The sequence below is a fragment of the Harpia harpyja genome, chromosome 8, assembly GCF_026419915.1.
Source record: "Harpia harpyja isolate bHarHar1 chromosome 8, bHarHar1 primary haplotype, whole genome shotgun sequence".
NCBI classification, from domain to species: Eukaryota; Metazoa; Chordata; class Aves; order Accipitriformes; family Accipitridae; genus Harpia; species Harpia harpyja.
The window spans coordinates 11,452,826-11,478,112 of NC_068947.1; the positions used below are offsets into that span (position 1 = coordinate 11,452,826).

The window sequence follows — 25,287 nt, forward strand, 5'->3', positions numbered from 1 at the left end:
AACGTATCACTTTTCTCTCTCTCTCTCGTGTGTCTCTGTGTGTATACATATACATGTATACGTATTTTTTTCTTTAATTAACAAAAAGAGAAACAAAAAACGCTCCCCTCCCCACCCCCAGCTCTCACATCCCCTTTGAGCATACTCACGGCTCCAAAGCGAATAGGCAAGGCGACAGTTTACTCGGCGATAAAACTGCTTGTTTATGGGCCAGAGGACTAGCGTGCATAGTTGAATGAAGTTAATGATCAGTCCACTCACAACAAAGACGAACCCAATGAGGAGGTGAACTATGAACTGGGTCTTCAGAAAGGCAATGAAGCCCATGATAACCACTCAGAAGCGTGTGCAAGGGCCGTCACTCAGAATAATGGTCCTGAAAGAGAAAGAAAAGAATCAAATGGAGACTGGGTTTACAAGCCCTGAGGAAGGGCAAAGCAAGAGCCCTGAAACAGTCCATGCAACTTCAGCAACACGAACCCAGCGCAAGAAACACTCTGCTCTCCAAGCCTGCCTCATTCAGGTCTTCACACAATAAACTGTTGAGGGTGCAAATCACTTCCAAAAATAGGAAGGAATCATTATTTACAATTTATAGCACATTAAGAAGATTATTATTTGCTGAAGAGGAATCTCACACCTCTCTTCGAACAAAGATCATATAATTGGACTTAACACTGGGAGGAACACAGAGCCCTGCACTCACAGCAAAGCAGTTGAGCCCTGATCGGTAAACAAGCAGCACAGTGACTGCTATACCTTCAGGGGTTGCTGTCCCTGAACTGCAACAGGAGCCTCAGCCCCCCGCACCCAATAAATGGCATGCCAAGCCTCTGGAGCTGCGTAAACGAACCAATGCCTTCCTGGCCTGCCTTCAAAGCCACTGCTCTGTACACACTTCTCCCGAACAAGCACGGAGCGAGGGCTGCCGGGGGCTACAGAGACTTTGGTACGCGTTTGCTTTGACTAGAAGAGTACAGGAGTCCATCTGGGGAGCAGGCTCTTCATCCTGCAGTGAATTTTGGGATGAAAAGAGCAGGGCTGGTCACAGAGTGTCAGTCTGGCAAACGCTAAGGCAGCTAAGGCATGGAAATGAAAATTAGGTATTCCCACATCCAAAACCCATGCTGGAGCAAGTTTAATAACTTCTCACTTTGTCAAGCCACAGTTCCATGTTCAAATATACCAGTCAGTGTGGGGAAAAAAGTAAAATAATAGAAAAACCTTAGACTATGTACCAGTACAAACCTGATCTGGAAGGGGCTTTGGCGCAGAATCTTGATTCCACCAAATTAGCCAGAGCACTTAACTCTGAGCACGTGCCATATTTATACCAGGTGCAGAAAGATGGGCCATGTCTGAACCAGCAGAAAGTCACAGTAGCTTAGACAGACAAGTTTGATCCAATACAAATCCTGCCAGTACAAAGTTAACCCAGTAAAATGTATTTAACGAGCCACCAGACCGAGTTTATTCCAAACCCTGCATTACCTGACACTGGCCTTTTTGACCCGTTGGGTACTAGAAGCCCTATAACTAGGCCAACCAGGCTGTCAAACCACACCCTCAACATCTCACCCAAAAAATAAAAGCGTGATCCCGATTTTCTTCCACAGCCAAAGCCTGCTGACAGTATTTATGCTCAGCTTTTACAAGTGTTGTAAATGACCAGACTAACCAGTAGATGGTAACAAACACGTTTGACAAGTCAAGCATCCAAAAGTGACGCAGAAGTTCCCAATGCCTGAAAATAAAGTACCTGCCAGCTCTGAGAAACCAAACCATTTTCATTTGCCACCTCCTTACAGTATGGTGCTATTTAGAAAACTCAACAGGAATTTTATTTGTGAAAGCTTGTTTTCTACTGTCTCTTCTACAAATCAGGTACTGCCTTTCAAGGCACAGAGTGTCTAGCTTTTGCACAATTAAAATCTATTTGCATCATTAGTAATCTACCCACTTCAGAAGCACATTACAGAGGAAAAAAAAAGTCTGTTTCAATAGAGCCACTATTGTGCCTGCCACAGAAAGCAAAGCAAAGCAAGTTGAATAAGCTGATATTGAAGCTTATGATGAATAATCTAAATTCTCCCAATGTTTTCCTGTAATAATGGAAGAAACATTTCTTCCACTAATAAGTTACTTTAAGAACAGCTGCTAGGAAGCAGAGACTTGTGTTTAAAAAGAAACAAGTGGAGCCCTCCTTCCTCTCCCCTCCTCAAAGGGTTGCAGGATACAGTTGTCTCATATAGCCAGAACACCGCACCAGTGTTCACACATACCATATGGGAGGTAGCCCTGGTATTCGGTGTTTGACGCCCTAATACAGCAATGGGCTCATTTATCTTCTCCACTGCCAAGTTCTTCAAGTCATTGTATCAATGTACTGCCAAACATTAAACACTACGTTCTTCACTTCCAAGATCAGAGTCATTCTCTTCATCTGGTTTCTCTCAAAAAACAGCTCAAACAAAACAGAAAAGAACAGTTTCCCTCCCTGTCCCCCTCAACTATTTCTCAAATCCCTACTTGCCTTCTGTACAGCCACGCGCAAGCAGCTTTGCTGATGACCATATCTATCATAGTCATTAGACCAGTACTTACTGCCTTTCAATGCACAGCTTGGCCCCTTCCGGAGAAGGGCCCAAAGCACATACAAACAGCATGAGGAAAACCAGAAACGTCAAGTATTACCCTCAGATAAAATGGTTTGGCTCCACTTCCACAGCCTCTATGCTTTGAGCAAAGCCTGTAGCACTCTGGTATTTGTCCCTTACATTAAGAACACTGCCGTATTACAGACCCAAAAGGACACATCCCATTTTACCAGACAGAAGGCTGTAGAGAGACATTGCAGCATGTTGCTCCTCCAGCTTCGTCACACGTGGAAAACAAGATTTATCACTCTTGCGCCAGTGCCCTGCTCCGCATGCTGGGCACCGTCTCGCTCTAGCAGGACTCCAGAGCTGCGTGGCTCTGGCTGGCAACACAGCACAACTGCCTCGTGTGCCTGCACCGGGGCTCACTGCACCCCTGTGCATCTGGGGACTGCAAGTCTTACCAGTATTGCTACACGGTAAAGAGAACACTAGCCAAAGCATAGCTGGTTCCTCTCTGACACTTTGAGGACAGCGTTTGCCCAATTGATCCATAAAGCACAGCTGGTTTACTTGCACTTCCTCTTAAAATGGACAGGGATCAACTAAAAATTGGGTTAGTCGTCTTTCTGATCCTTCCAGTTTCAATGCTGGATACAGAGCCTGCCAGCGTCCCCTTTTTCCAATCCCTCACTTAATTGTATTTGACTTCTAAGATAATTAGAAGTTAATCTTAACCCAGGAATTCTTTACTTTTCTGCATTCCTGCCCGTGTAGGACAGCCAGGCGATTCGGGGACAGGCCAACAGGCAAAGGGTGGTCAGCAGCTGTTTTGTTGAATCCCAAGGTCAGGCTGGAGAGAGGATAGAGAAATCGGAATTTGCTAGAACAAGGAGAAGCAACGCTTCTGCACCTGACATATATATTAAGATCAGCTAAGTGAAGTGTCTAGGAAGCAAACATCTGCCCCAGCTTAAGACAGCAAGTTTCAGCATTATTCGTTTTTTCTTTTTTACAGTATACCCATATCATGTGTATATGCAAAGACATGCCAGTAAAATCTTTTTTTCTCCCTTCTTTTCCTAAAGCACCTTGTAACTACACAACATTGACCTTTCACCACAAAACCTCCATTTCCTCCCATGCAGCTGCACTGAGAACTGCAGTCAACTTTGTACTCTCCCTGCTTTCACGCCCTCGCCAAGTGCCTGCTTTTCACAGCCATGCTGCAGGACAACACTAGGGTAAAACCCAGCTCAAACCAAACGGCACACTTTCATTGCCTTTTAGTGCCTTACCTCACAGGGTCATTTGACTTTATGAAAGTCAGAGACCGCTCCCCATAGTATTGATCTTTATCTTCTCTGATGAAAAAGTTCTTAAATGCTTTGCATCCTTCTGGGCTCCCTCCCTTATTTATATACCCCTCAAGTAAAGGGCAAGAAGGCAGATGTCCTACAGCTTTCTTGGGTACAGACTTGTGTCTTGAGGCTCCACGTTCACGTGGACTCTGTGGTATCCAAAAGGTACTATGTGCCTCTCAGTAGAAGGAGGAATACAATATTTTTCCTTTACCTAGCTTTCTACATTCATGAAAGACCTAATGATTAAACGCTTTGAGACATCTACCTCTCTGTTAAATGTTGCTGAAATATGCCACCAAGTTCAAAAGCCATTAGAAGGGAGAATGACAGAGACAGCATGATTGCATCAGCCTCATTTCATTAAGAAATCAGGTTTAAAAGAAACAGATGCACAATGTGCTCTAAGGACATCACAGCCATCTCATGAAACATGTAGTTATTTATGAACTCAAAACTAAAAATTAAACCATTAATCATTCTGTAATATAGTATTTCCAGTTCGAACTCCAGGTTTTAATTAATTTATTGCTGTCATGTGTGTAGAATTCATCTGAAGTTCACGAGGTTTGCATGAATATGAGTATGAAACTAGAAACTGGTCCACTGATTCTAATATTCCAACCCAGTGAGAATTAATGTATTTGACAACACCAAAAACTGCAGCAGCCAGTACTTGCATCTCTAGCCTTTTGCCTTCAGTTTTTCTGAGCACGCCGCTGCCATTTTCCAGCTGCTTCCGCTCTACCGTACCATATTTATCTCCACTTATGAAACTAATTACAGACATCTTTTGCTCCGTGTTGCCCCCACCCTGAATTCTGGTATTTCACCTACCTCGTAACATTTTTGCTAGTTGAGGAATTGAGTGAAATCCTTACGATACTGAATTCTACCTTTTACCATCATATTTTGAAATACCATATTTTTCAGATTAAGCTTTGTAAATCTCCTTGATGTCTGTATAAACTTGGCAAACCCTGTCTATGAAGAAAGGCTAATAATGTTGCAAGTCAGAAGCAGTGCAAAAAGGCATTTTGTTGGCCATGTCTCACCAGAGTTTCCTCACTGTTTTTCAGAATTCTACAAACTCTGCTCATCAAAAACACACAAGGAAAATTAAAAACTATTTCTTATTCAAAGTGAGAACTATCTGTTCCATGAGCAGCTTCATGTGTATGAGGAGAACAGGTACAAACAGCAGCAGCCAGAAGCTGAAGAAAACGCCTGTTCTCTCAGTGTACTTTCTACCCTCCAGATTCCTCTGATGACCCAACTCAGGCTACTTCTCTTTTAAAACCAGCTATGAAAGTCACTAGCATAAGCATCTTTTCCCTCACCTCCCCTTACAAAATCAGAAAACCCAAGAATACTAACCAGCTACCCAACCGTCGAGGCAGAGACATGAGGGAAAGCTTTCAATGCTGCTGCCTATACCTACTTCATGGATAAAAGTACAGGTTCCAGTCTGGTCATTCTAGCATCCCTCAGAAGTACTGCATTACCACAGGAGCAGTGGGTTGTTTTCCTGGATATTTCTGGGACATACCACACAAAATACATTGATCATCTTGAGTTACATTCAACGCTTATAAGTAATTACCTCAGTTACCTCTAAGAAATAATTTTTCCTTGCAGAATATGCAATACTTTTCTAGCTAAAAGACAAAAGTGCAGTGGCTATCTAGCTTTTAAAAGTGCAATGATATATTCATAGCAAATACCCGATATAGGAAAATATTCAGGAAGAAAGTAGGTAATTGATGGTCTTCTACTTCCTGCACTGTACCGCATCTCTTTCTAGGATGAGGAGTTTGGGAGCCTGACCCATGTGATGCAGAAGCCATTCTAAAGCAACGGACAGAGTATTTACCTAAGGCATCGCCCCAGACCTCAAAAAAAAAAGCAACCTGAGGGTCCTGCCCACTCTGCCATGGCACCACTGAAAGCAGTCTCTACTCAGCCCTGATTTATTTTAGAAACATAGTTTAGAAAAACCACTGGCAACCACAGCTGTCAAAGTAAGCTAGAAAACATAGCTTAGATCAACAGCAGTGAGTCAGTATAGCTAATAAGCAAATGAAAGGAAGTGAGGTATAACAACAGTTTTGGTATCCATTTGAACAGTCTGTACTAAGGATTCTCCAGATATGCTGTAAAAATAGACAACTATTCAATCACATCCCACACAGCATCACAAATTGTCTACTACAGACCTAACCTTTTAAACCTAAGCATGACAGGAAGATTTTCTTAGTTTCTCACGCAATATAGGTCTTCTTCACTGTGAGGGTGGTGAGGCACTGGCACAGGTTGCCCAGAGAAGTTGTGGATGCCCCATCCCTGGCAGTGTTCAAGGCCAGGTTGGATGGGGCTTTGAGCAACCTGGTCTAGTGGAAGGTGTCCCTGCCCATGGCAGGAGGGTTGGAACTAGATGATCTTTAAGGTCCCTTCTGACCCAAACCATCCTATGATTCTAATTTCCCTGCACATCCCTCAGTGAAATGCAAGGCTGATTCAAAAGTTCATTAAAAATCCTGCTTCTCATGAATTTCTAAAATTGAAGTGTATAGAAGAGGACCTTAAGCTAAACTTAGGTCACAAAGATGCAAATTTGTTTCCGAGTAGTGAGAACTAGGAATATCATCTCAAAAAGAAAAAAAAAAAACACGTTACTGAGTTACCATCATGGAATTACATGAGAACTTATTCCTTGAAATTTTATCAATCGTGGCTTTGAAACAGCACCACAGCCAGTTTCTAGAAAAAGTCAAGAGTAAAAGATTATCACTGCTATCTGTCTGAAATAATATTCATTATTTTGGTCTTGATCTAAAGCCCATTAAATCATAGAAACTTCCACTAGTGTCAATAGGTTTGGCTCAGTATCTGTAGAGATTTTTTATGAGATTAGTCTATTTCCATCAAATAGAAAGCCTTTTGCTTGACTTACCATCCTAATGAGATGCCAATACATCAACCTTAAAAAAAAAAAAAAAAAAAAGCTGTGCATATTTCTCTGACATTCATTGTCATTTAATAGGCATGGAGAATGAGAAGTCCCGAAGAAACTATTTGATTTTCTTCTGCCATAGGTAAAGTGTAGGCGTTAACTCTAAGCATGATGTGATGGTCACTCAGAACAATGACAACTACATGAGGAACACACATCCTCAACAGAAACACTAGTCCCTGTTCATGCCTCCTCCACTCTTTAGAAATCTTTAATTTTATTATTACAAGACTGTAAGTTTACCAATTAAGCTTTAGGAGAGAGAAGGTTACAAAATAAAATGCACACGTGAATAGTTTCTGTGCACCAGCAAGCCCCTTTGGGGAATGACCACAGAGAGTCATCCCCTCACACCACAACTGCCGTGCTAGGGTATGGCCCCACTGTGGGGAGCCGTTTATGTGCTCAGAGCACCTCCTGCCACTGCAACACCCCCTTGCCCTATGGAGAATATCCTTAAGAGGTCCACATCCTACCAGGACTTCAGCCTCAGAGCTCCTTCCTACTTTTAAAATGTGCGGCAGCTTCCTATCAAGCTATGGGTTGCTCTAAAAAAAAAAAACCCAAAAACATAAATCAAGATAACCAGTTGTTTAACTCGTATTTTGTAGATAGAAGACCACAGAATATGTAAACAAACCAAAGAAAAATATTCAAACAACTCAATGGAACCAGAAGGGGATAAAACAGCTCTTGATACTACATATCACTGCACCTAAGGGGCAGTTTTCCCTCTTCCCTGCCCCAAATGAAGTGTTACTGACATAATTAAGCCTCCTCCCCAGCTGCGGAGAGGACTGTGCTTATGCCTCTGCTAGAGATGAAATTATATTTTTCTAACTTGTTGCTACAATATTACAGCTGAAAACACAAGCAATATTAAAATGGCTATTTTCCAAATTTGATTTCAACCATTTCCTTTTATCATACTTGGCACATACAAAAAAAAAAAAAAAGAGAGAGCAAGTGTGCACAAATTCAATTTCTCCTCAGCATACACATTCAGTTAACTCAGCTTCTATTTAAACAAATGGATCAGATAACCGAAATGAATCCTGACTTGCTTAGAAATCTGCTAGCTGCAAGGCAACCTACACAAGGAAGCAGAACCGGTTAAGAAACCTCTCTCCCTGCAAGCATCTCTTTATCAACAAAGAAAACAATGGTATTTTCATAAGGATTTTCTGTTCACAACAGGAAAACCAGAGAGATTCTGTTGCAAGTTCACTGCGTAAAAACAGCCCAGACAACTTTGATGTCATGGCTGAATATCACTGAACTAGGCTGATAGAATTTTTTTCTGTAGAACAGCCTCACCATACTTGCAAGACACTGCAGGATTCTCTGTTGAGCTTTCTAGTGAAGGAGTCCCACTACTTCAAAACCTGGTTGTACATGCGTGTAACTTGTTTTTATCTCAGGAAGACAAACATTGCCTTATGGTTCAGTAAACTTGGGATAGTTTCTATTACAGTATGTCATTTACAACTGCTTGTAGGTGTTTGCATGCTGTTTCTCCCTTGTATACATGCACGCCATTTGTCATCGTTCGGTCTGCAGTCTGGCACTTCTGCTTTAGTATAAGCAACACATAAAGTTAGTTTTTCCTAAAGCTATAATTACAAAACCTTAATTGCATATTAAATTTAGATTAGATAATAATTTGCAAGTTTGGCTCATTTCTTATAGATACAGATGGGTTTTGCGGGTATATGCATATTTACAGAAACTTGGGAAAGCCCTTGTAGAACTTGGCCTTCATAAACCTTGTCCTAAACTTGAATATTACTGATTACAAAGATTTACCCAACTGCAAGCATTTGAGCTCAAGTTCTGTCTTTGACCTGCTTGCTATCAAGAGCAAAAAAAAACCCAACCCGTAACTTATCTTGTTCTACATGGCATACAATTAGCCTCATTTTGAAAACCAAAGGCAGGTAGACACACATTACTCCCCCTTTCTACTAAAGGAAGAAACCAGAAAATTCACCAGTTAGGGGCAAAAAATAAGAGCTTTTCAATTCTGGTCTCCTAAACCAAAAAGAAATTGCACTTGAGTAAGCCTTGCTGCAGCAGAGCTAAGCTAAACTGCAAGTTAACACGCAGGTTTTAATGCACCAGCTCCCCCGTTAAAGGGTGCTAGTAACCCAAGAGCGCAACGGGGGTCCCACACCCCTTCCCAGCGCTGAATGCTCTTCCTGGGGGCTATACAGGGCTGCATGTTTGCCTTTCTTTGCAGTACTACAGAAGTCAACCTCCCTGCTGCAGCCACACAGAGACACAAGCCGTTGACCCAGGGCAAGGGGGAGCGATGCTCCCACCAGTCTGTTGGCACAGCAAGACACAGCAGGAATGGACCTGGCTCTTACGCAGAGAGGGAGAAGATAAGCAAGACTGCAATTTAAAAGAAAAAGAGATAAAACCAGGGGAAAATACCAGCCCACAGCAAGCCATTTTATGCTGAAACGCATGAGCTAGAACACTGTCATATCCCATATATTTTAAGAAATAAATAGGAACAATTATCCAGTTTTGCAAATTCCTTGTGGCTCCAGACAGACAGTTAAGCATGACTCACTCAGAAACGGCTGTCAAACACCTTCTGCCAGTCTTCCTCCTTATCTTGGAAACTTTTAAACCTCCCCCTGGCCCTTTTTGTTTGCTTGGGGCCAGCTATTCACCCCCCTTTGCTACTTTAGATAAAACTCCTTCAGGAAGAAGCAGGATGCTAATCCTTGCTAGCTCTCCAGTTCCCTATTGCTTCCCTCATGTTATACTCTCCTCTTTTTGTTACACATGCCAGCAACTTCCCAGGCCTGTGCAAGATTCCTGCTGCGTGTCACAGTGGATTTATGCCATTCAACCATTGTGTACGGCATTACAGGCATCCATTGCCTGCCCATCTGGTATTCAGTTTGTACATCAACCTCAAATTCTGAAAAATGCTGTAAAGTTTCCAGCTTGCACAGGTTTTGAGAGCAAAAGCAGCCCGGGAGAAGCTCTTGGACAACTCGGCACACTCCAGCAGGTCGAACAGGTCCACTCCAATTCTCTAAAGGACAGCCAAGTATTTTCTGTCCTGCTAACTGCTCTCTGCAATTTCACTCTGAGTGCAACAGCAGGGTGTCGTGCCCAATTTCAAGTGCAGCAGATGATAGGCAATACTGGGACATGATACCTGCCAGGTAGTACTGGGATACTCTTGGTGCTAAATGCTCCCTTCTCTTTTCCCAGCCAGGTTCACTTGTCAATGACATCCAAGAAAGGACTATCAGTGGCACCTTCGGTAAATATTGTGCATCTCTTTACCCCTGTACGCAAGGGAACAGATACCTGTGAGAGCTAACAGTTAGACAGAGCTTACTGCATAGTCTGGCAGGTATCACACATCATTTAATCACTGCACTTGCAATGAACAAAACTGTCACCAAGCACAAGACATTTAAGCAGTTTTGAACGCTCATCATGAAAAACAAGCCAACAAACCTGTAATAACCACAGTATCTGCATGTTTCTGACTTGCTCCAAAGTTACACTTGCAGGCATGGGAAATCTTTTCCTTAATGACAACACACAGCTTCAGGATGCTGTAGATGTAGAGCACATCCCCACAGGCTCCTGCATGCTTGTATTGCTCATGCTCTCTGCTGCTGCCAGGTGAACTTGTCTAAAGTCGTGACTTACCAGTTTGTGTGTAGTGCCCCAGTGATATGGCTTGAAGGTTTCTGGGCCTCAGCTGGCCAAAGTCGGGGGTGGACAGAGTAGGTCAACAGCCTACAACTGTCCATAGGGATCTGCTCTAATTCCCCCATCGTCACCTCTTCCTTAAGCCTCAGGAGGAGCTGAGAAACCTCCCTCTCTCACAGAAAGGAAAGGATTAAAAGTACTTCTCCACTATGCAGCAGCAGGATTAAGTGGCCAAAACCACACATGCCCACTCCTGCAGCCAGGGCTGGAAAATCTCTGTTTTCTCCATGACAGAGGACCCCAGACCTCTGGGCAGGGGAGCAAGCAGCTACATGCTTCTCCCTGGAAGGAGGGGGGGGTGGAGGGGATGACCTGTTTTAGCCAGGTTTACAGCTCACGCTGTGGATGCTCTGGAGGTCTTGTAGATTTGGTGCGTTAGCACTGTACTGACACCCATAAACAACATTCCTCAGCTACCAGCAGGTCCAAGTATGGTAGGGCAAAATTCCACACAGGCATGGTTTTGAAAATCACTTTGCTTATATACATATTTATATATATATAAATATAAATTATATATATGATATATAATCACATATAAATATATAAATATAAGTTATATAGTTTTATATATGTGATAAATATTTTACATATATATATATATAAAAAAAACATACACAGCACATACCAGCAGTTTCCAGGATAGCATTTGTAGGCCTGAGAGAATTTTATTTTAACCCAGTAGTTATGCTAGTATTTGGAAAGAAATGGTCTGTAGAAAATTAGCATTATAATCAGAGAAACGGTGGGAAGTGGAAGCCAGGAGGCTTCACAATTTACAAGTAATGTCAAAAGGCTGGGGTGGCCATAATCACAGTTCTTCTCAAGTCAGCTCATTATTTATTCCATCCCACTGCAGTTTACACACTTATGCAATTGCTACACAGGATCTGTGATCCCACAAATCTGTGATAAAAATCTGCATTTTGACAGAAGTATGAATCTTCCTTTTTTTCACGCAATGTGGCAAGAATATCAAATCTCTTCCCTCTCCACAAAAGTAATTGATGCCAGCTGAATTTTTCCTGTTGAGCTAAAGCATAGATTAACCAATACAGAGTAATAAGAGAATTAAAATGAACATTTTATATATATTCTTTTCAAAAAGGACAGACAAAAAGAAGTAATTCTTCCCAGTTCTTAACTGGCTTGGAACAGATTCTTGCCTTGCATTTAACTTCACAAATGCTAAAGAAATTCTATCTGTGATAGATCTTTGGTTTCTCCTACTTTTGTTCTCTCTGCACATTACTGTTATTGCTTCACAAACACCTTGAATATTGGGAGGGCACTGTTGCCCCGAGCAGTCTGGGTGCTGACACAGTTCTCATGGTTGCCACAGGCCAGGTGGAGCTTAGAGAGCAAGGGCTGAAGCACAGTAACCCACCTTGCACCCAAGCCAGCCCCAGACTCATCCTTACAAACTACCCCTCCACTTTATGTGAAGGTGGGCAAAACCAACAATATAATTACGTATTGTGAGACAGAAATACAACCCAGGTTTTTAGTTTGATTAAAAAAAAAAACCAAAAACCTTACAAAAATGAAACACACTCCAGTTGCTTAAAAAGATGAAGGACGACTGAGACCAAAACTGGCTATATAATCTATTACAAACATGTAATTAACCACAGAAACAGCTGAACATGTAAGTTGCCTCAGTGAGTTCTTCTCAATATAGCTGAAAAAGGGGCATTTTTATTATTTTGAAGAGCTCAGGACTTTTGCCCCACCTGACTGGAGGTCAAGTCAAGATTTAACCAGGAAATCACATTCTGCATCTAGCAGCTGTATTATTTCCAGTCTTTCCCATTGAGCAAATGCCAATACTGACATTTTCTCCTCAAATGTAAGCATCTTCAATTCCTCTTGCAAAGAAAGACTTTTTGCCTTAATTACTTCTGGTTTCGATAGAGCTAGCAGGTGTAGCAAGATTATTTTCTTCATTTCAACTAGTTCATTCAAAGTTAAAAACCCAACTGGGAGTTGAGAAAGGAAAGAGCCTCTCACAATCTCTGAATAAAAAACAGGTGGGAGAAAATGAGGTCTCTGAATTTTAAATGGGGCCAGACTTTCCCTGGTACTCATGTCTTGGGTTTTTTTTTTTCCCCTTATAGTAGGCTTCTGTTCTTGAAGTGAACACATTCTGGCTGTGGCTACTCTCTTTAGTGAGAAGAATACTGTCCAGAGTGGATTTTCAGAGTAATTCAATATCCCTCCAAAGCTTTTCATTCTTTCTGAAGTTATTAAGCCAGATAGTTTGCCTGCACAGGTGAAAATGCGTTTTTATGAATACAAAAGTCTGAAGCTACTACAATTACAACTGGTACCACAAAACAGGATTTGGTCAGATTTATGCCTAAATGCTGATAGGGGCACTTTTTAAGCATTAAATGAACACTACAGGAAGAACACTAAAAAATATTTAAAGAGTAACACACTTAGTTTGTCATCACCCTGACTCCTACTTTCTGACTTGAGATTAACATCTGCTTTGTATCTGGTAATTAAGTCTCTCATTAGGTCCCAAATTCTGAAGTTTAATCAGGTTAAAAAAGGGGGGTTTTGTTTTAAAAAAAAAAAAAAGGTTAAAATATAGCTATTTCAGTGAGAAACTTTAGTATTTCTATATTTCAATTCAGGAATTTACAATTTGACAGAAGATCTTCTGGAGCACCCTTTCCTGAATCACCTGCTCTGATCTGTACAGCTCTTAAGTTGCTGAAAATTTCAGAGTGCCTCCACCCTCACTGAAGAGAGAGGTTAGCCAACAGCAAGTGGCCAGAGCACTAGCCAGCTAGTTGAAGTGGCAAATAACAAAGTAATTAGCCGCAGTGACTTCTTTAAAATATTAGGAATTTTTTTCTAGATAGCCCAAATAAATTTCATAACACCAGTAATCCAGCACTCTTCAGAGAACAGCGAAGGGTCTAAAGAAGTACAAGTTAAATATTGTATAACAAGGCATCATTCGGAAAACGTCGCCTGTTTCCAGATCAGCGTACTGTTTCCTCAATGACAAAAGTGCACAGCTCCCAGCTGTCCCTTGGAGTCACTCCCCTGAATGGAGGGACATTTTCCAAAGTGAGCCATGCAACTGCAAAACAGAAAACTTGACACATGGGACTGCCACTACTGAGGTCAACAGCAAGTTCAGTCCAAGAACTGCACAGGGCAAGCACAAACCTCCCTCAAAACGGCACCGTCCCCGCATCCCTATGGAGCCAAGAGCAGGGAGGATGCCCAAATCTGATTCACAGAGCGCTCAGGTAGCGAAGAGGAAGGGGAAGATAGCAGCCTTGAAATGTAGATAGTTGAAGAGCTGAGAGACTAAGGCGGAGTACAGGAACAAAGCATCACAGGGGAGCAGACATCACCACCAGACCATGCTCCCCCCTGCCACCTGTAGGTTTGAATTCACGATGAGAACAAGTCTTCCATCCATCACTTTCCACCTCCATGCCAGTATATTCAGCACGTTATTTCCCACTCCTTGCTACATGCAACTACAGGAGTTATTTATATGTCAGAAGAAATCCTCATCACTTTAATTTTCCCCCTACTTGCTGAATCCACAGAGTAAAATGACAATCGGGTGTTCTGACATCAATTTGATAGCTAGCTACTACCATGTCACAGAGACATAGTTGATGTCACCACTACAACAGTTTGATTTAATCAGGCAGGAGGAGCTTACTAATTGCCAGAAAAAAACTCCGAACAGGGCTATTTGTTTCCTAACTCGCTAGGTGCGGGAAGGAAGCCGCATCCACATGCACACACTCGTCACACCGGTGCAGCCCTCTTCAGCTCTGCCCCATGCATCAACTTCCTTCCACCAGATCTGCTCCCAGTGGATGAGTAAGGCAACTGCTGGTCAATCCAAAAATTTCTCAGACACATCAAGAGGATAGTAAACCTAAAATATCCCTGACTTATCTTGTCTCTTCTTCACATAAATGTCTATTTTCAGCAGTGTAGCTTCTATTATTGATCTCTTGAGAACAACAGAAGTTTTGTTTTTAATTCTCTCCTCACCATAGCAATATGTGTACCAAGCAGAAAGATGGTCTATTTAGTAAAGTGCATTTGATGCTATTCCTGAACACAAGATATAAAATAGTATCCTAACGGTTTGTGAGTTTTATTTTTACAGTAAGTTCCCAAGAACTCAAGTTCCCATCAATCTTCTGTCATTACAAGTCACTTCCTCAGTTGTGTTCTCTGCTAAAAAAATTTTGCACAAGGGCTATTATAAGTACAACATTTTTTTCTGACATTTCATTTCATACTATCATTTCTAGTTAGTTTTCTCTGCAAAGCTTCTCCCTCTCCTCTGTGTTAATGCATTCTTGATATCTACACTCTGACGGCATTTTTGTCATCTTACCTACTCCCAGTATACACAGCCAATTGTCTCCTCAGTGTTTCCCTGGATGACAGTTCCTGCAAGCACTTTATGATCTTTGCTACACATCTTGGAATTTTGCTTTCAGCTTCTAGTTTTATAAATAAATTGGATTGTGCGAAAGCAAACAGAATACATGCATGACAGTGATGTGGGGGAGATCATCTTTGACCAATCACTGATGAACATATATTTCAGACTATAGGACAAGCGGGAGAAGGAGAGCAACCCCAGCTGCTGATAGCATCTATTTCCCTGGCAGACTCCTAATGCAGGATGAGAGATCAGCTCTTCACATAGACAAGGCCACACTGTGGACACCTGCATATGGTTTGATTCTGTCCTTTCCAGGCAAAAAGGCTGCCAACAAAGAAAACCCATGAGCCACTTCCAGTTTTACTTCAGTTTCAAGGTCACCAAACTTCAGATTTTGCTTTGCATTGTCAACTGGCCTCTCTCAAGAAGCAGCCTCTGGAAAAGGTGACCTATTGCTCACCTTTGGACATGGACTAATAAGAAGGCATCTCAGTTCCCAAAATTTTGGATACGTATGAAGTCATCTTGGGACGTCACATCACAAAGCCCAGCCACCAACACAGCTTCTCTCACCCATTCACCATCTGTCTGGCTGCACTACCCGAACACAAGCAGTGCAAAGGAAGAGAGTACTGGATCCACGCTGCAGCCATCACATTGGGCATGTACAGGACAGCCATCACAGACATACACCGTATTAGGGGCCCAAGTCCTGCCAGGGCACACGCTCCCCCAGCGGCAGCTCACAAGGGTCTAAACTCAAAGAGCCCAAACACAGATGTTGGGAAGATCAAAAACTTCTCACTAACAACAGCCCTTTACATTCCCAAAATTTCTTCTGAAAGGAATTAACAGCAAAGCCTGCTCCTCACCAAGGCTTCCTTTCTCTCTTTCCAGACATTAAAAGATAACACCGATTTGTACTACTGCTAGCTGTATTAACAACATACAAATAGTGGTTCAGCACTGGAACGAGTTGTCCAGAGAGGCTGAGGAAACTCCATCCTCGGACATTTTCAAAACCCAACTGAACAAAACCCTGCTGAAAGCCTCCTCAAACTCAGACAGCACTCTCCAGAAGTCCCACCCAACTATATTCTTCTTTTTTTTTTTTTTTAATTATTTTTATAATGAATGCTTGTAAAATTACAAGCCTGCAATTACAATCTCCATAGAAAAAAGGATGCTGAGACCTCATATTTGACCATGGGAAACAATTCTGAGACCTCTTTCCTCCTTGAAATATCATCAAGTGAGCTCTACAGGAAGGCAGGCAATGCACTTTGAGCAATAATAATTAAGTCCAAACTGCCCAAGTTTTCACTCCACTTCCCAGGCGGTTTTTGCAGCCTGCAGTGAGCTTTATGTTGCCATGGCTACTCTTACAAGCATTTCACCCCTCCTTTAAAACTAATCACATCACAGCTGCAGTGTAGACATGTCCCATCAGGTAACTCAGGCACAGATTCATTTCTTCCTCTACCACCTCTGCAGATCTAAAGATTTGATTTAAAGCAAGTTCATCCTTCTTAAGACAGATGCAAGTTTAAGTATTCCTTAGAGCACTTGTTTCGCTACTCTTAACCTATTCGCTAGCACTAAAATGATGGGTCTCTCTCACTGTATCTTCCAAATTTCAGAGTGTTAAGAGACAACTGTTTCATGTCACAGTCTGACATCATTTGTTTGCAAAGGGCATCCAGATCAGCCACTGGGGACCAAGTGCCTGGGGAACCGCATGTTGCACATCCCCAGTGAAAGAGTAACAGTGCCTGGCTCTCCGGACTAGAGGTCTGCGGCAGAGCAACCACTGCAATGGGCATGATCAGCAAAGTCCCTGAGGTCAACTCTGTGTTCAAGAGTAAAAAGCAATCTGTGCAGTGTTGACAGCTGTTCTTCCAGTCTTTCCTCCAGCCTTTAATATCTCATGTTTTTCCTACGCTCCAACTCTGACCAATATATAGGAATCTTCATGTAGTTAATGCTTAACAATTGCTCTGGTTGCAGAGAAGAGCTTGAGTAATCAGATACTCATCGTTAGAAAGCAGCCAGCTGAAGAAAGGAATTTAACAAGTAGTTCCAAAAGCCTGGTTCCCTACAAACTTGTATTTCAGTGTTAACTGACACTTTTACAAGCTCACATCTTTGTAGAAACTTGGCTATCAAAGAAAACTCAACTTTATGTCATAACATTTCCCTAAGGTGAGGCTCTTAACAGCCCCTTTCTCCTCTCTCCAGCTACCTCCATGAAACTTGTAGGATTCCAGTTATTTTGGAGACACCGTTGCTGCCACCTGCCAGCCAAGCATGGCTGGAAACCCCTCAATGTGTTCAAAACATATGGCTGAGGAGAGGGACACAGATAAAATGTATTTGAACAGCACAACATTAAGTTTTATTTCCACAGTGAAGCAGGCTGAAAATCTGCCAAGCTCAACCTCTTCAAGTCACCAAATTTAAATACAGAGCAATTCTATGTTAGCCTGGATAAACTCATGGTTTATGTACATGGGCATGGTCATGAAATTCTTTCAGTAATGAGTTTTTAAGATATTCAAGATTTCCACGTTTGCAGATCCACGAGCAGCAGCCACAGCACAGAAACAACCCTTTGAAATCAACATTGAGAACACTGATCAAAGCTTCAACTTCGCTGAAAACTCCTGATTTATTTGAATACTCTATGCTCTTAAAATTGCATGGATTGGTGCTACGGGTGTGTTAGGAAGATACTGGCTGTTTTAATCTCCAGGCACTTATCTCATAGACAACTACCCAGTCAATGTAGGACACCTATCTTCTCAGTGCTTCAGTTTAAGCTGCCTAAATAAAGCAGCAAAGCATACAGTGTCTTTTACACAAACGTGGTGATATTTCAAGCACAGCAAGCCCATAGATTATGGGCACATTATCCACAGATAATAGATGTTATATAGAAATATATCATGTCATGCTTTGTGTGTCGAGTGATATTCTGTACAGATGCACCCGGAAAACTGAACTGCTCCTCCACCAGGCTCGGGCCCATTCTTCCTCAGCCTCCCTTAATGGTGGCGCAGACAGTTGCGCACCACAGGCCTGACAAAGAATGTGCCAGCCAATGCATAATGCTCCTCTCCCCCGCCATTTTGAGAAAAACATCAGTGAAGTGGACTGGCATTTAGACATGTGAATAATACACTAAGTCTAGACAAGGCATACATTTTTAAATCTCCATCCCAAGAGCCCCTAACCCGTGAGGGGGCCCTCTCTCCCTTTGAGCCAGCAGGGACGGCAGGGCCCGCCAGCAGAGCCATGCTCTTCATCCGCTCTGCTGCTCCCCTCAGGGCTGGGGAACTGGTGCAGAAGCACTAACAGATGACCTGGCTGCTCATTTTTGCTTATTTATCTCCCTCAGAAGTCAATCTCTCTTTAAAACAATATTTTAATAGGCAGTCACTATGCAGTCTTTTGCTGCGCTACTCTCCGAAGAAAAACACAAACCGAGCACTAACTTGATAGGAGCAGGGCTTAAAGCTCATGTTTGACCAGTTTAGCATTTACATTGCAGCACTTCCCAGTGTGCTTAACCATCCCCAGAGCCAGCAAAGCCAGGCTCCCCACCAACACGGAAATGACCTGCCCTCGCTTTGTGCAAATCACCCCTCCAGCAAGTACAAATTAGGAACCTCCAGGTTATTCTGCCTAAAATAACAGACAATACATTCACTCCAAAAATACAATGATGGGAAATACTAATAAAATCCAAGTGAAGATGAAGATAGACATCATTAAAGATGATGTGCTAAACTATTGCTTCAAACACCTGAAACCAAGAGAGCAAAGCACACTTACAGTCAATAAGCAAATAAAATAAATGGGCAGTGAAATTACGCAGCTCATTGAAACTGCCTGAATATACATGCAAGTCTAGCACAGGCCTCCCCTCTCTCAATCTTTCTCAAAAAATGCTAAACTATTGCAGTACAAAATACAACAGTAGCCAAAACTTTGTGATCTGAATTATTTTGCTCTTAACTCAGAGCAGTGCATTAATGAAATCAAAACATTCATGGCAAGTTCAGATGCTTCAACACATTACTCAAGCTACAAGGCAGGGCTAGAAACATGGTAAGATCATTGAGTTAAATGACCGTAAGTTCTAATAAAAAGTATACCAATTAACCAAACTAAATACATGTTAGTATTTTGGGCTCCTTTGGTGGCCAGAAGCTGAAACTTAAGAGGACAGATCTGGCAACAGGGTAAAAAGAAAGGAAAAGGCATTTGTTTCAAACATTTTGAAGCTTGGAATGGGTCAATCAAAAACCACAAAAAATTAGAGGAGGATTCTTATGAGTTTATCCTATATATTAGGTGACGACAAGCACACACAGAATGATAAAACCATTATTGATGTGCTAAGCAATTTGTTGATTGGTAAAAAACGACAATTTTTTTAGGGTCTCATGTTGTGGGGAGACTTTAACCAAACAAACTCCCGACTTCTCACTAAAGAAGAAAATGTGATGTCTCATGCTTTTATAATTTCTGTGGACTTTAGTTTTGCATTATGGGTTATATAACCCATACATACACTGGATTGCTGCAGTGTATCTTGTGAGGCATTCATACCCGATAGCAGAACAAGCCTATGTGTGGAGACGTAGATGGGCAGATGCACGTGTGCCTTCTGGACTATTTGCTATATGGTTGCCTGTACCTTCAGAAGACTGTTACTGTGATGGTCCCTTGCATGTCTTCCATTGCTGCCTGAACACCACCCTTCACATATCTGAGCAATACATTTGTTTCTTGGGGGGTTGGGTTGGGTTTTTTTTGCGGGGGGGTGGGGGGGGCACGCTGGATTTCCTAGGTCGTTTCTGAGGTTGGTGGTGTTCCTGCATCAGACACGCAGCAAGGGAGTCAGCTGCAGGCCTGCAGGGTGCCACATAAATCCCAGAAGAACAAAAATCCTTCACTTCCTTAGACAAATTCCTTCGAGAGTACAAACTAAATTTAGCCCAGAATGTGACCAAAATACATCCTGTCCAGCAAGCTAATAAGGGTGCTCCAATCAAGGAGAAGCAAAAGATCACAGATGGAATTACAGAAAAAAACCAGGTTAATCTCTCAATATGCAAAGTTGATTCCCCGCTGAACTGGTTATCTCTGATCTTAATCACCCCAGCTCTGGCTGATGATATTCTAAGGGAATTGCAGCAGCAAAACTAACACATTTAAGAAGAATAAAAAAAATTAGTCTTTCTAGTTACTTCCTACAGAGCAGACTTGCATTAAAAAAATTAATAAACTGGAATATTTATCAAAGTCAGCTTTCTTCAAGCATCAACAAATTAAAAAAAAAACCCACAAACCAACAAAGCCAAAAAACCACTCTGAGGTACTCGTGTTAGGTCTCATCCCTATCTAATCAGAGAGGTTCGAATGAGCTTTCTTTTCACAAACAAATAGATGATGTCATTAATTTTCTCCTGAACCTTGAGGTTGTTGAAGAAGAGGATCTGACCTAATACCAGTTAATTCCTGCTGTGCAGAATTGTAATCTCTCCTGCAAACCTGATCTGACCTGGATTCAAGTCAAGAATTTTCAGAGTGAACAAAATAGGGGGGAAAAAAAAGAATGACAATAGAGATGTATATGCTACGCCTATAACATGCACACAAATTTATATTTGTATCAATACAAAAGCATAACTGCTATCAGATGCATATACTACACCCCAATACTGAGTCAAGATGTGGTATTAATTAAAAACCACACTGTGTTCATGTATGTACCTACCACATGTACTTTCTTTGGTAAAAAGAACATTTAGCAGGACAGCTGTTAACATCCTTAAGCTCTACATTTCCTGTTTTTTAACATTAAAACTGTAAAGTCACTTAGATATGTCCCATTTTCCTGAACATTTTGAGGACTAAAGAGGCTAGTAATCACACACATCTTAATTTGAGCTGCCACGCTGTATAGCTGAAAGCTTACATATCTGTAGAGATTCAACTGTAAAGCTTAAACATAAATAAACTCATTAATATTAGAAGTGTGTGCATACACACACAGAGGATTGTAGGCTTGTAAATAGCACAGGCATAAAACTGCCTGGAGGAAATACTTGGCAAAAATAAAGCCAAGAAGATCACCCGCCCATTTATTTGTCTCTTCATTGCCTTATAAAACAAACAAACAAAAGAACCCACACGTTATGCTGGAGACTTGCTCTCAGCAACATCACACCCCTTGGAAAGTTTTCCAATTGTAGCCATATTAATTACAACTCCAGCAGGCTTTTCCTTTTATAGTTGAAGAGACATGTAATTTTTCCACTAAAACTAGTCAACAGATTGCACTTGGGTTTCTAAAAGTTGCTATTTGCTCCAGACACAGCTCTAAGAAGTTCCAAGATTTCTTTTGGCTGAAAGTCTTGGACATATGTAGAGACGCATAGAAACGAAGCCAGCCCAGAAATCTAGGGCAGCCCTGCACTGCTCTTACCTTTCCCAAACGCACGCAGGCTCATCGCCACGTGCTCCTGCAGCATGGTAAAAAACCCAAGTACGCCCAGGCTCCCGGCCCCACTGCTCCATGCCACCACCCTCCCCAGCACCAGCTCACCCCCAAGGGGAAGCAACCTGCTGAGCTCCTGGTGGTGGTGGGGAAACTATGGCAGTCCTTAATTTGCACCTGCCTGAAACATTTCTTTTGAAGCACTAAAGACACAGGTGTCCCACAAACACCCTAATGCACTGTAAGCCTATCGCAGCCTAATTTCCATGTTGCATGCCAAGAGAGACAGCCATGTGAATGCTAAGCAAGAGCATGAAATAAGAGTGAAAGAAGTTTAAAAAGGCTCTCACAACTAACTGGAAAGACACAATCGCCATCTTACCCAACGCATGCTATGGCATCCTTAGCCGCTATGCTCTCAGCTGAATAAAAACGTACAAAAACTCAAACAACAGCAAAACTGAGTCCCATGACAAATAAAGAGGGCACCAGCACAAATCAGGGAAGGTATCTACCCCAGCCACACATCAGCCTTTGAGAGCACTTCAAAAGGACCACCACGCTCTCCAGCCCACCCCAAGAAAGCATTTTAAAGGACAAGCCACCACTGCAGTCACAGCACAAAATCCAACTTACCAATACAAGTAATAGGCTAAAGCCAGGGCGATGAGCGTAGCACAGACTCCAGCTAGCAAGCATATACCTGACTGGCTTACCAACATCTTCCCAATTTGTTATTGATCAATAGAACCAAAAAAAGGAGGAGGAGAAATGAAACGCAAAAACGGACGATGCGAGTCTTGACTAGGAAGGCAAATCAGTCTTGACATGGAGGAGGGATTATGATGACAAAAGCACATCGAGGTAAATCTGGAAGCGCTGCAGCTACTAAAACTGACTGCTCAGCAGCAGGAAAAAAGAAGCTGGGTGTCCTCTCCGTTCTGTGGCTTTGTAAAACACTGAACTAAAAAAGCCCCTCTTCCCTCAAGAATGAAGGTATGACTGGGGCAAAAGTGGACTAATATTTAAAATAGGTAATACTTCTCAAGAAATATTACTGTCAGGTGGTGTTGCTGACAAACCAAGCTTTTGCTCTAATCCAATAATCTTCTTACAGCAAATTACCAGGCTACAATCAACTGGATTCGCTCGTGTGGTGAGGTATGTATGTTCAGCACTGCCACTTGACACTTTTTTTTTTTTTTTTTTTAAGAACTGACAAAAGATTTTAACAAAATCTAGATTTTAACACAAAGGAACCTCCTGTCCCACCAAAGCTTGTCTCTTCTCCATGAAGAGCGAACATAAGGCTTGAGACTACATCACAGCAGAGAAAGGGTTTGGTCTGCATCCAGAGTACAGTCCTTGCAGGGCAGAAGGACTGGTCGTCTTCACAGAGTGACAAAGGGACATCTTTGAACTGCACAGACTAAAGAAAGGGACTTGGCAGCCAGCCAGGGAGCACGCTCCCGGGTGCTTTGCTCGGAGCAGGACTTGGGACTCCACTGCCCTTACCCCTTTCTCTGCAGGCCTTGGAGGAGAGCTCTACCCAACTAAAGACAACGGTTTCTTCTCTCTCTTCTCCCCGCTCCAAATTCAGGGCTTTTGGGAGGCCTGAGCCACAGCAGGCACACTCCAGTGGCTTCGTTAACAAAAATGGGATATCAGAGCCTAGAGAAGAAACAAGGTGGCAGCGGTTACACCCTACCCAGGCGGCAGGAACACGGTGCCGCTGGTATGATTAAGGCTCAGGGGCCCATCTGGCTGTTCTGCACCATAATCTGGACGGTACAGATAAAGAGAGACTTGAAGCCACGTCCACACAGGGACACAACAGTCGGACTGAAGAGTGTGATTCCCATTCACCTACCATTACACCAACACAGCCCTTCATGCAGATACACTGGCATAACTGATCCTCACCTGGTAAGAGTTCGGCCTCTAAAAGAAACAAGAAGAAACAAAATCCAAACAAAATCTAGCTTAAATGCCTAAGAAAAGTTGAAGTGGTAGTCACAGTCCCCGACGCTCCCGTTTTCTGACGAAACTTTATCAGCAGCACTACAGAAAGCTACGGCATGCTGTTAGCTCCTCTTAAACCCTTGGCTGCCCTGTAAGTGGAGTCACAGAGATTTTAGGAGATTTCAGTAAAGTGGAAGGAGAGAGTACAAAAACACTTAAGATACAATAAATAGAAAGTTTTTATAAATAGAAAGTTTTTATAATCAAAGAAACAGGCAATACTTAGAACTATTCAGCCAAAAAGGAAAAAAAGAGGCTGTGAATTTAAAAATCACAGCCAAATAGGAGATTCTATCTGGTACGAAGTTCAGCGGAGCTGGGTGGAAAAAGAATCTAAGAAGCTGCCTCTGAGTTTAAAAGCACACACAAAATAAATATGACTTACTCCAGAAAGTGTGGTGAATAGTGTCCAGTAGAAACCAACTTCTCAACCAGGACAGAAGCATCACAGCATTCATGAATTAAAGGAAAACTTTAGGTGCTCTCTGTGCACCACATCAATAGGTCCTCCTGCCCTCTTATATCCTGCACGAAGTCCAGGTCAACTGTAAAACCTCTTCCAACCTCACCTGTAGTTCAACCACATTTCTCAAGTCACTGCACAGATAAAAGTCTTACTAATACATCTTTGTCAGTGAAGGAGATAGCTTGCCACTAAATTCTTGCTTGGGAATAATCAGTTTCTGTGGGCTCCAAAGGAATTTTTACTGATTGTGTTCCCCAGTCTCATTTTGGAACTGCTCACACTGCTTCTGTTCTCAATTACAGAAATAAAATTATATTCAATTATATTAAAATAAATCCCCAAACCCGAGACACAAACATACATGTAGTTCAAAGATGACAGGAGGGTTCCAGACATGCAGAGTCTATAAAGTGGCACTTGCATTGTTTTTGTAGGTGAAGCTCAATCACCAGTTTCCAGGACTGCTGATCAATACTTTTCCAGGGCACAATACTCATTACAGAAAATGCATATAATGGAATGACTGAGCACAGGACAATCTCAGAATTTTGTAAATAAAAACCAAAACCAAAGTAGCAATTATTAAGAGGCCTCATTTGGAAAAAAAAAAAAAGAACAACAAAAAAAACCCCTAGGATATTGCAATAATTGCCTATAATTGGAGCAAGGCTTACTTGGTATTTCTATTATAAAAGCAATTCTAAAATTATAGTGCTGGTATTCAAACAGTGATTCTGTAATACCAGCCCTTACATAACAAACAGAAAAGGAGTTATCTAACAGAAGCCCTATTAGTACAAAATTATTTGAGTAACAGGTCTCTTGTATTGTATAAAATATATCAATGTTATGTAATTATATAATGTTGCCAATCTTAGTCTCTGATGATTAAGAAAAACCTCAGTTGTGTCTACTCATCTCTAAGACTACACAAAATGCTCCTCTTCACTCCAAGTGGTTAAATTTTCAAGGCAAGTGGGAATTCATCCTTTGTATTCAGATAAAAATAAACTACAAAAGAAATTTCAGCAGTGCAAGTGCATCTGCACACCAAGTTGTGAAACCTAGGGACCCATCTTCTTCTAGATAGATTGTGTGAATCCGGAAAATGCTTTGTGGCACAGTTTCC

General features: G+C 41.9%; 1 protein-coding gene across 5 annotated transcripts in view; it reads right to left on the minus strand.

Annotated features, from left to right (window-relative positions):
• AGPAT3 (1-acylglycerol-3-phosphate O-acyltransferase 3) overlaps nucleotides 1-25,287 on the minus strand; it is a 97,851-nt gene that overhangs the window by 21,730 nt on the left and 50,834 nt on the right. For 3 of the 5 annotated variants that reach the window (XM_052794548.1, XM_052794552.1, XM_052794550.1), the window contains one exon: nucleotides 150-376. In XM_052794548.1, the coding sequence (XP_052650508.1) occupies nucleotides 150-327 (178 nt within the window). In that variant the 5' untranslated portion in view covers nucleotides 328-376. Of the gene's footprint in view, nucleotides 1-149; nucleotides 377-21,658; nucleotides 21,794-22,306; nucleotides 22,732-25,287 lie in introns of those variants that run through there. The other 2 variants (XM_052794547.1, XM_052794551.1) reach the window with 2 other exon arrangements.